Source organism: Danaus plexippus, chromosome 2 (genome assembly GCF_018135715.1).
Source record: "Danaus plexippus chromosome 2, MEX_DaPlex, whole genome shotgun sequence".
In the NCBI taxonomy this organism is placed as follows: domain Eukaryota; kingdom Metazoa; phylum Arthropoda; class Insecta; order Lepidoptera; family Nymphalidae; genus Danaus; species Danaus plexippus.
Window position 1 is genome coordinate 5,081,665 of NC_083537.1, and position 11,823 is coordinate 5,093,487.

The 11,823-nt window shown below is 30.7% G+C and overlaps 1 protein-coding gene across 1 annotated transcript in view; it reads left to right on the forward strand.

Moving 5' to 3' along the window:
* Window positions 1-11,585, forward strand: part of LOC116765341 (trissin receptor) — a 47,663-nt gene extending 36,078 nt beyond the window's left edge. Inside the window, exons 6-7 of the mRNA XM_032654794.2 lie at window positions 7,629-7,787; window positions 8,508-11,585. Of these exons, the coding sequence (XP_032510685.2) occupies window positions 7,629-7,787; window positions 8,508-8,981 (633 nt within the window). The 3' untranslated portion in view covers window positions 8,982-11,585. The remainder of the gene's footprint in view (window positions 1-7,628; window positions 7,788-8,507) is intronic.
* The last annotated feature ends 238 nt before the right edge of the window (window positions 11,586-11,823 follow it).

The following is an 11,823-nucleotide window of genomic DNA, read 5'->3' on the forward strand; positions in this document are numbered from 1 at the left end:
ATAGGATTAGGAAGACTAAATCAAAAAAAAAAAGTACGATTGTCTTATTAACTAACAGTTTTTAAAAACAAATTAAAACTTAAGTGGAACCAACTTGTCTTAAAAAGTTTTAAATGATTATTATCTAAAAACATAGCAACTTAAACAACTTAATTTTAATTTGCAAAAACATTCACAAATCGCGTCTATAACTATTTACCCTCGCCAAAGTTAACAAGCAATTGTCATCATTTCAATGTCACTTGGGATGCGTTCGGGAGTTTTTGAGGTTAGGTTCAAATTAAATTTGTGTTCCAAAAATATAATAAATATAGGGTTCTCATGGAACCGAGCCCAGATTCTAGTTGGCGCTAGTAGCTAGTAATCTTGGCGCTCAAAACCGGTGACGAAAGGTGGTTTTCAATTCAGTAGATTATGATTAGACTTTTATATCTTCTGGCTAACAATTGTGGTTACATACAGAAAAATAATCACCTCATAATTGAAAACAATAAGAATGATTTAACTCATGAATATTATTATTATTACTAGTAAACTAATATATTGAAAGGAATATTTATGATACGACGTGCCCCAAGATGCGACGAGTTATATACTCAATTAACTTCAATAAATCTAGTTCGATAGTAAAACAACAAATAAAGCATTATCAACTTCGATCAGTTACGTTAACAACTTCGATCTATTTTGGAGTCCCTTGTGGTTAACTCTCTAACCACAATTAGATTATTTGTTCGATTTTGACGCCTTAAATTAAATAATATTGTTTAAAATCTTTGAAGACATTAGAAAAAATCTCATTGGTTGAATTGTAAAATGAATGATATTTCATACACATAAAGAATATCTCAACAGTAGTAAAATTAAAAATATTTTTTGAATAATAAATTTGATGGAACCAGAGAAGAAACCTTTTAGCATTCAATGGATTCACCATGCGGATACCGTTTCCATCGCCTTGCAGGGAGAAGAGCTTTAACACTGCCTGGGACTTGCAATCCAGGTGAAGGTTTAAGGGGTCCCTATCTAGCGCGCGTTAAACGCTCACCACCACCGTCCAAACTCCTCTCTCTACCTATCCAAATTTGAAAAGAACCTACTAGGGCTGCCTTCGATGTACGTTTCAAGATTGAATTGATATGAGTTCTAGACAGGCTCAAGTCTTAAAGTAGGTTGTAGACAGATTTAGCTATTATACCTTTCACACCCACTTTTACCGCGTACAAATCTACGACGTACCTATTTCAAGTGAGTTCATTAATGAGCTCGTAATATTTATTGACTTTAATGGCATGGTATTTGGGGATTTTGGTTTCCCGAGGAACTGTAAGCTCTATACAACGCGCTTTTAAATTCGCAAATACATAAATATTTCTGGTCTGGAGGCCGATGGACAAATATCCTCTGAGATTTTATATTGTTTCTCATACGTAACCATCATTATAGTCCAATCCGAAGCCGCTTTAAGGATAGAGTAAGGCTTGACGTTTGCTTTTGTACCCCTAGTGCCTTCTCTCACAAAACCTACTGATCGCTCCTTTGTGGTTATTTCCCTTTGCTCTCCAGCTACCGAAAGTCTAATCGTTTCACCTATGATTTCCAGAACCCTATCGTGACGATGCGAGTATTGACCGCTTTCCAGGAGTACCCTAAATCCCACCAGCAAATGCTTAGCAGTTCCAACTGCCTTCCCACAAATAAAGCAAATTTTTTCGGTACCTTTATTCTATCTTACTAAATTACTCTGATATGGAAGAGTCATTTGGAACGCATTGAGATAAAATTGTAGCAATACTGACGACCCATTATGAATTCAGGGGCGCCATTTTAATGCTAATGGGATGCAAAAATCTCCTATGTATAACCACTCGTTCTGCATCTCTAAACTCATTGCATAGAATTTATATTTAGCATTCTCGTCTTGCCAAATAAAAGACTTCAATATATTCGTATCTTGGGCCTTCTTACTTGATCCTAACCCTACTCTGTTACTTTGTGCTCCTATCATAAAGTGTTTATGGAATTGAAAACTTAACTCTCGCTCTGGGGCATCTAGTCTTTTGGGAACGATGTAACGATGGCTGTGATGCTGAGCTCCGATGGCCTATTTATACTCATCCCAAAACTATTGCGATCCCTGAATAAAGGTGTTGAATCAGCCGATAGCATGAGCCCTAGCCAAAACTTTAACATCTTTGTGACATCTGCATCTAATTTTTACAAAAGAGTTTTATTAAAATCATAGACGATAAAAAGCCAATTTAAACGTGAAGTTAGGCAATTATAGATTCAATCTTTTGTAACGTTACTGATCTGTTGTCTATCTAACTTTTTAAGATCGTTTAAAAAGCTATCTAATATTCCTTCTAAAGATGGAATACGAACTTTATTATCTATTTTACGATCGAGTAATTAAATGGTGCATATTCCATAATCGTAGAAACGTATTGATCGCCTAACGATAATCCCGGATCGTATCTCGTATTCCGCCGACTGACACAGAGACAGTGACATTTATTTGGTTTTGTCCTCAATCCATCCGTCCACTCACAGAATTTATCCACGTCATCCAATCACATACATGATGTGATCACATCAGTAACTAGGGGTGGAAAGTTGTACCAGTTTAGCGCGAATAGCATTAATTCATATTATATCGACCCGAACTCGTTCTCTAAGTCCATCCTACAAATTTTAATTTGCCTCTCACTTTTCCTAGCATCTTTTAAACTCTCCGACAACAAAGTGTTGCGTTCTAGGAATCCAGAAATCCCGGTTAAAATCCCATTCTGGTGCTTTGCCCTGAAATACCTGTTGCTGAGCATGAATTGCGTCATTCTCGTTTGTAACAATGAGAAAAAGATTTTAGGCATAGTGTTTGTTAGAGCTATCGGTCTAATATTTTTCGTTGTAAAGTCTTGCCTTAAAAGGTCCCCATTATGAAAGTTTGGTAACATCTTAAAATTAACTACAAATATGACAGCACATTTGGGGGGAGGTAGTATATATATATATATTATTTAAAATAGGAAACGGGAAAGTACCTCATTTTGAAAATAAAATTGAAATTGATAGCGATTTTCAAACCAAGTTGCCTTCCTCCATATTAAAAATAGGTGACCCAATAATTTAACTTAAAAATCTTAAACCACCAAATTTATGTAACGGGACCCGACTTCAAATCAAATCTCTACGCAATAACGTGATCGTTGCAATAGTTTTGACTGGTCTAGCAGTTGATCAAACAGTGTTTACACTTCGCATACCAATGATTCCAAATGATTTACCTTTTAATTTTAAACGAATTCAGTTTCCCGTTAAGCTATCTTTCGCCGTTACAATTAATAAATCACAGGGGCAAACATTTAAACACGTAAGAATCGAATTAACTCAAGACTGCTTTACGTACGGCCCACTAACTATATGTCGCGTTGTCAAGGTCGGGTTGCGGAGAAAACCAATATGTTATCTGCCACAAGTAAATAAAACTAAAAATATAATTTACGCAGAAGTACTTTAAAATAATTATATTCTTTTAAAAAATTAAAAACTAAATTGACTAAAACAATAACAAAAATTGCAACGGACACAGTCGTGGCTATAATTTATAAAGCTGAGGAGATTGTTTGCAAAAATAAATATGATGCTCAAAATATGTATTCCACGCGGACGAAGTCGCAAGCACAGCTAGTAAAATAATAATGCATTTAAAAGAATACAAAGCAATATCTTAACAAAATTAAATAATTTAATATTTAAAACAGCGTTTAAGACTTTGTAGTCTAGCATCGTTATGATGTTTGCCAGTTCTCTATATAGTGACATAGTTCTGTTTATTATTAATAAATCTTATCATCTTAAGTTTCCCTTTTTTTCTTAGAATTTTCATATTTCGATGCTATAAATTACTTACGCCGACTCAGTTTTTTATAAAGCTCATTCTGGCACGGATCTAACCTTTTTCTTATACATATTTTTAAATCGAATCCATTGTGAAGACCTTTAGTAATCGTCTTGAAATATAAATTTCTAAATATTATTCTCGTTTATAAAAAATAAAATAAAGGGTTTATTATTTCAACAACCATTAAATAATTTGAATAATAAGCTAAAAGACAATAGTTAAACTATATAAACGAGTTGCATTTATATGAATCACCTAAAATTAATTAAATAGAGAAAGATAAATGTGATAATTTGCGTTGCTTGATATAATTACACTTGCATAAGCGTTGATAAACTAATTAGGGTTTGTTTTCCGTCGTTCCAGTGCCCATTAATATTCGTTGACACTAAAATTTTGGTACAATATCATAATAACATCCTGAAATATAACATTGTACTAATACTTATAACAGAATAAACTTATTGAACAATTATAATTAATTCATTGATAATTTCGAAATAATGATAATTATTACAATTAGTTTTTTTTATGCTAAAGGGGGCAACCTAACAAACGGCCTACCTGATGGAGGTAGTACCGTCGCCCATGGACATCCGCAACATACATTTGCGAATGTATTGCCTCCCTTGATTAGGAAAGAGGGACAGGAAAAAGTGGGAAAGGGAGGGAAAGGGGAAAGGGGAAAGGGCAACCGGCTCTCGCACTCATCCGTCGAAACGCAGCCATTAAAGACTACTATACGCCGATCTTCTGCGAGAGGGTGGTACTTCCTCGGTGGAGCCAGCCCATGTTCGAGTTGCAGTAACTTGACCACAGCTAGGCTCTACCACCTATAAAAAGTTATTTAAAACTTTGATACGAAGAATTATATAAAGTTTTATTTTAGTAAAGAAATATTTTTTTTATCACCACACAGTACTCAAGATTATAATTCGTCCAACAAATAAAAACGTTGACATACGCAAAATATTCCACGACTCTAGTGCAAATGAAGATGTCTTAAACTAGGGAGTTTATAAAACAAATTATGCAAAAAAAAATTGTTTTACGATTTATATGTATCAGGTTATATTCAAAATACCAAGTCAATGCCGAAACCGCTTTAATTCAATGGTTTAGAAATGGTGGACTGTGATAATTAATAAAAGACATCTATCTTAATTCAGATTTTTCATTTTTTTTATTTTAGATTAATAAATTTTTCTTTTGAATACATTTTTAGATCCCTTGGCAATAAAAACAATTGTATTCTCGTTTTTTGCATTTATTACCGGCAATTTATTTTAAGGCCTCTCGTTTTGTCCTGTATGGTATTTACATTCACATACGTATGTCAATTCCACGATCTTTGATATGATACAAAAACGTTCAAATATTATGTATTATTACATATTTTTAGAAACGAAAAAATATATATAGAAATAATATTTAATAAATCCTGATATATGAGAAACCATGAATCAAAATATAATCATATTGAGATAACAGATGGGTGAAAGGCCTAAATTTAATTTTGTATTATTAAATAATGCCTCTTTGGATTTCTATTATAGACTTTATTTTAGTTCTTAGATTTTTTTTTGTTTTCACATGAACAGGCAAAAAAAAATGTACTTGTAGTTGTAGTAGATCAACATTTGATTCTCAATAAATTTTTTTCAATTTTTCAAATTATACCGATAAATAAAATTTGCAACCGTCTCGAGTATTTTTGAAGTTTTTTAAACACAAAATGTCAAACTTTTATATTTATGGGAGAAAAGCTACTTTCCTATAATTTATAATATCGATACTTCACTTTCTGTGATTTTATAATAAAAAGACAATTTATTTTACTAAAGATTATAAGAAAGCGTAAAATTTGGAAAATACGGTATTAATTTGTATAATATATAAATATTTTATAATAAACGCTTGCCATTTAACACGAAAATCTTGCATAAAAAAAATATATTTATTTCATTGTTTGTTTTTCCAAGCGCCGATTTAACTTAAATTATTCTATCACTAGCTTAAATCATATTTTTTTGTTATGTTCAAAATAATACATTTATATCCTTTCACCGCTATGAGTTCTGAGATATCTTAAATAAAGATTTTTATTTTTATTTATTATTGTAAGAAATAACCTTTTTATCATTACAGTTCATTAATTTTAAACTTTAATCTTTTATAGGCAAGATAGTGGTCTTTACCGTGTGTTTTTTTAATGCAATATAAGTAAGAGAATTCTAACAAAATATTAGTTACCAAAACAGTATTTGATAACCTTTAAGCAATTAATGTTAAAGGATTGCTTTTTGTCGGAAACTTGTAATATTGTTTACAATTCCGCAAATAAAAGCTTTTTCAAAAAAAAAAACTTTATTAATAGAACCAAAATTAATTATTATAATAATTAATGTAACTTAATATTTATGTTTGAACTTTTATATAGTATAATTTTGACATATTTAAAGGTGATCAAATATAGCCTCTAAAAGATTCATCTTGTTATACATTTTGCATAAAATTAACATATTAGTACATTTATTTTCTTCTACAAAAAATGTGAAAGTATAGACCTTTTAATACATACTGTCTTTTTTGGAACAAACGTCATGTAAAAATTACTTTATTCTGACAAAAGTTTTTTTTAATGATTTTTAATTTTCTAATTAACTTGCGACGTAGTTACACACCACGTTATATTTTCATTCATTCATTGAAAATAAAACATTATTTTCACTTTTGTCCATATATAGATACAGCCCATTTTATTTTGTTGATTAAAAGCTGAGAAAACCTCCCTCGAGCTTCAGCGAGGTACCTCTGCACGTGACCCAATCCGCGTCGAATTTGTTTCTCAGGAATACGTTCGTTTGGGCTTTAGTTAGGGTACTATAAATCTCTGAATATGTCCCTCCCGTGACTTACTTTATAACATTTTCTTTCAATAGGGATGGAAATTTAAACAATTTAACAAATAATTCACCTTTTCACACAGTCACACATACATATATACAATATTTTAAAGATGTTTTAACATTAAATTTAATGACAACCAAGCACTGTATAGTGACAGTGTATATACGAAAAATTCATTATAATAACTATGACAAAACCAACTGCGTGAGTGCTTTAAAGCACTATCATTAATAAAATACGAAATAACACAAACATATTGTTCTTCAAATAACAATTAAATAAATCCCTTAAGCTCATAGTCGTCTTCTAAGTTTGACCTTGCCCTGAACTGTATCTGAAATTGAGTAGTTATATTGTGGTCGGTTTTAATTTGAATCAATATCTTAGATCTGTGCACTGTAATGTGTGTTTTATAATTGAGAAATTGCTCGCATTACCTGATTAATTACATTTTCATTTAAAAAATATCTTCTTTAGAATCAACATACAATGGTAAGCTTTGTTGAGAGCAAAGTTGGAAATTTCCGTTAAGATGAATTATCAAAGTTCATAATGATATTTTCTCCTTTGATCTGTTTTGTGAATTATATGAAGTTTCTTGTGTTCGTAATGCCTTTTATGGACAGTTATATTTAATCTTTCACGAGTTGATTATCTCTTCGAGTCGGTCAAGGTCAATTAATATATATTTTTTTTATTATCTTTTTAGTGCTAATCATATCCTTTAACTTATGAATGCAACTTACTATGCTTCATAAGAAAAAGATTTTAAATACCTTAGGCATATTTATTTGAACTAAACCAAAACTTTTAGGTATTGTACACGAAGATCGCTGTAGGTCTATGGCAAAGTTCTCTAGGCCTAGAACAACTGGGTCAAGGTCAGTGCTGTGCTACGCAATGTCCACGGGCTGAGAAACCCCTAGCCAGTAGTAACTCGCACAAGACCTTTGACGGCAATATGGAAACAAAGGTATGCTTCGTATTATCGTGATGTAATAACTTTATACTTTTTGAAGATATAATTCCGACGGATTTAACAAATAACTTTATAATATTTTCCACCTTTTCTCTTTAATATACGTGCAAAATGTTTATAGACACATTATTTATTTTTAAAATCCAAATTAATTTTTTCAACAGTTCAAAGATGAATAGAGAAATGCAATTGATTTAATATTATAACAAATCATATGCTGAAAGCCCTAAGCCCTAAGCAAAGGATATTAGATATCTATAGGTAACATATCAGAAAGGAGTGAAAAATAGTTTGTTCAGTGATACCTAAGTGATCCTTATAACAAAGGTGTATTCTTAGTTTAGAGTTAACAAAATCCACGATTTACTGCATCTTGCCTTCAATTTGTCGATGAAGCTTAGAGATTCTATCTTTTGATAATGTTATTCAGCTAGATGTATTTACCTATAAATGTGTCTCAATTTATTATTTACTGTTAAGTAATAAATGTTTTTGGTAAAACTATAACTACATCTTTCATATTTGCGTATTATATTTAAAAATCCAAAATGATAATAAAATCTGTTACAAAGCTTCATTATAATAAATAAGAAAAAGTCTTGGACTTACTTATTATTATTAGGAAAAGTAAAAATAATACAGAATGATCATTTATTCTTCTGTATCTATATCGGTGTACCAGAAACATTAACAATATAATTTTATTTGTCCTAGGAGAGAACCCCAGCTAAGCCGTCAAAATCATGTAGGCACAAATCTCGCAATTGTCATCACTTAAGTCATCTCTCCCGTAACGTGCTACGTGCACGTCGTGGAGTTGTACGCATGTTAATAGTTGTTGTACTTACATTCGCCGTATGTAACTTACCTTTCCATGCAAGAAAAATGTGGCAGTATTGGTCTAGTGGCTACCAGGGAACAAGTAATTTCAGCGCTCTTCTCACACCGCTGACATTCCTCATAACTTATTTCAACTCGGGCATCAACCCGTTACTGTACGCTTTCCTGTCGAAAAATTTTCGCAAGGGAATGAAAGAACTTCTATTTTGCAACATACATGGCAAGCGCAAGAGCGATAACTTGATACTATTAAACAGGGTTGGTGGTATAGGTCTGCGACGAAGTTCAACACGATCAACACGTGCCAACTGCAGCACTGTCACCATGGCACCTAACGGTGAATCATGAGGGTTACATCGCCGCAGATTCCTTTACAAGATAGAAAATACTGATATTTCCTGATTAACGGAGAGCACCGACGAGGTGACAGATAGCAGCGGTTTATATACAATATCAAAAAGGGATTTGTATGATTAAACTGTAAAAAGAAAATTAACACTTGCTGCATATCGTTTGCGTCGGAAATATAATGGACATTGGTGAAATTAGTGATCTCATGAGCTTACTGTAGTACGTAAACGAAGTGACCTGTGTAGTTACGCTGTTGTGCTAAAGTATATTCATAAAATTTCTCTATTAAGCGCATTAATTTATACACAAATGTTATATTTTGCACACGTTTCATGTGTAATTTACCTTAACGATACATGTTATAGAATTTTAATAATAAATCGTAATTTTTAAATTATCATATATTGTCATTTTTGTTAAATATTTGTATGCATTAAATTTGTAGTTTGTTAAATCTATGTAAAGTTAAAAAAAACTATAAGAGTTGGTCACGAGTCTATAAATTCCGATTAATGGAAATTTGTATATGTAAGCTAGAATTTTTTATACGTCTATTTCTTACTTTTCAATTCTAACACACTGGCTCAAGCTGGGATAAGCATTTGTTACCAAAATGTAAGTATATGTATTTTTTTATTATTTTTTACATCTATAATTGTTTCATAAAATTTTATTAAGAAAAAATATGAGAACGTAATCCAAAGAACTCGCTAAATCTTATTTGTATAGTTCAAGAAGTCAGCTGGCTTCGCAAGAAATATCTGCAGCGATGGCAGCTTGCACTTCAATCAGATGGATTTTTTAATATGAGGCTGGCATTTCTTATTCCGCCAATGGTTAAAACTTTTCCTATTTAGAGTATATTAATCAAGGATATACTATTTTTGTGTAGACTTAATTACGTTATGAGAATACAATGCAAGAGTAATGTATAAATTTTTCTAATAAGAAGATTTTTGCTAATAAGATGTCACCCACAGCTTATACTGGTTGACTTTTTACGAAATAAAATCGAATCCAAAGATGTCACAAATGTGCTAATTAAATCAAACATCATATTTTTCTTTTTTTTTTAATAATAATTTTTCTTCAACTTGCATCTCAAATTTTCTTATTATAAATATTACAGAATTTTATATTTTATGATTTAATTTCTTTTCTTTAAAAATGTTTAAATTGCACTGTTCATGAGAGTTTTCATTGTCAAAATCAAAAGAGTTAATTACGTTGATAAGATAGTAATAGAAACCATGGCTTTTATGTTGGTAACAAAAAAAAGATAAGTTAGGTGGATGGCAGAACCTTAAAAAAAAGTGACAACGAAAAATTCTGATGAATTATAAAATACGTATACGTGTATATAAATATAAGATAAAATATATGTCATTTTCACTCAGCAGGAATAATATAAAAATATGTAGAAAAAAGTGTGAGATAGATTTTTATACTGCCGCATTATAGATTCATATACATCCTTGTAAATATTGCTATTTATATTCCTAACAATAACATGTTATTTAAACTACGAGTTATTTTCTAGTCATTACTTAAGTTTCGTCTAAGATATAGATGTTTATATTGTTGTGTAAAAACATATTTATATAACTTAAAACCATATCATACGTTGATCTTCCATCATATTGTAAAAATTGTAAATAAATTTAAATCTTCTTAGAAAATGTATTATTGTGTCTAAAGTTATATGTACTGTTCTAATAATAAATTGTATTCCATTTTTTACTCATATGGTAGGAATGATTCATATAATTTAACAATGTCATGTTTCAATATATAGGTTATTTTAACTAGACCCATCCGTAATCATAATGAGATCTAAGATTTTCGCGAGTATTCATTTAAATGAAACTAGTATTATTCGGATTTACTACGCGGATTTTATTATTTAAAAACTACATAATCCCGACGTTTCGGTTACTTTGCAGCACCCGTGATCACGTAACCGAAACGTCGGGATTATGTAGTTTTTAAATAACAAAATCCGCGTAGTAAATCCGAATAATACTAGTTCCATCCGTAATCATTTCCCAGTTGTGGTATTTCAACGAAAACATTTCCTATTACAGGTTTTAATTACCGATCATAGGAAACCTTGATTAAATTTAATTAGATATTAAACTCTCGATCTTAGTATAAAATGACATATTTGTCATGCAAATTATTTCTATAACATCAAAATATTCTAAGATTTTCTTTTCACTTCACTTAATTTCCCTAATGCAATGTAATTATATTATAGTCAACAAAACATTTATATGAAAAGAGAGGATTTACTCTGAAGAAAATTTAAAAGTTTGGTAATAAATAAGTAACAAATATAAAGAGGGTAAATATGTCAATAAAGGACAAATTTTATGGGACACAATTTTATTTAGTATCGCCGTTGCAGCTGGCCATAATATAATGGATCAACGCGTCACATAAATTAGTGTATGATATTTTTTTCTTTCTTTTTTATACTTCTGTAAAATTATATTTTTTTTTGATTCATCATTTCAAAGTAACATATTTATTGTAAGAAGTAATTATATATTTACTTTGGTAAAGCTAGTTCTATAAATTAACATTGTTTAAAAGTACCAAATAAAATTATAATAAACCAAAGTCAAGTGCCTATTTAAAATGCCTTCAAACAATTTTTTTTCTCTTCGTATTATTTAAAAATAATGGCCAAGCCTGCTAACGACTTCTCTCTAATATATTATATACATAAAATTATTATTACTGCTATTAAGTCCCAAGATTAATCCTATCCAGTGTTCTTAATACAATTTTTTTTCTCAATACAAATCTTTAAAAGCCGCGTAGTGAAAATTATCAT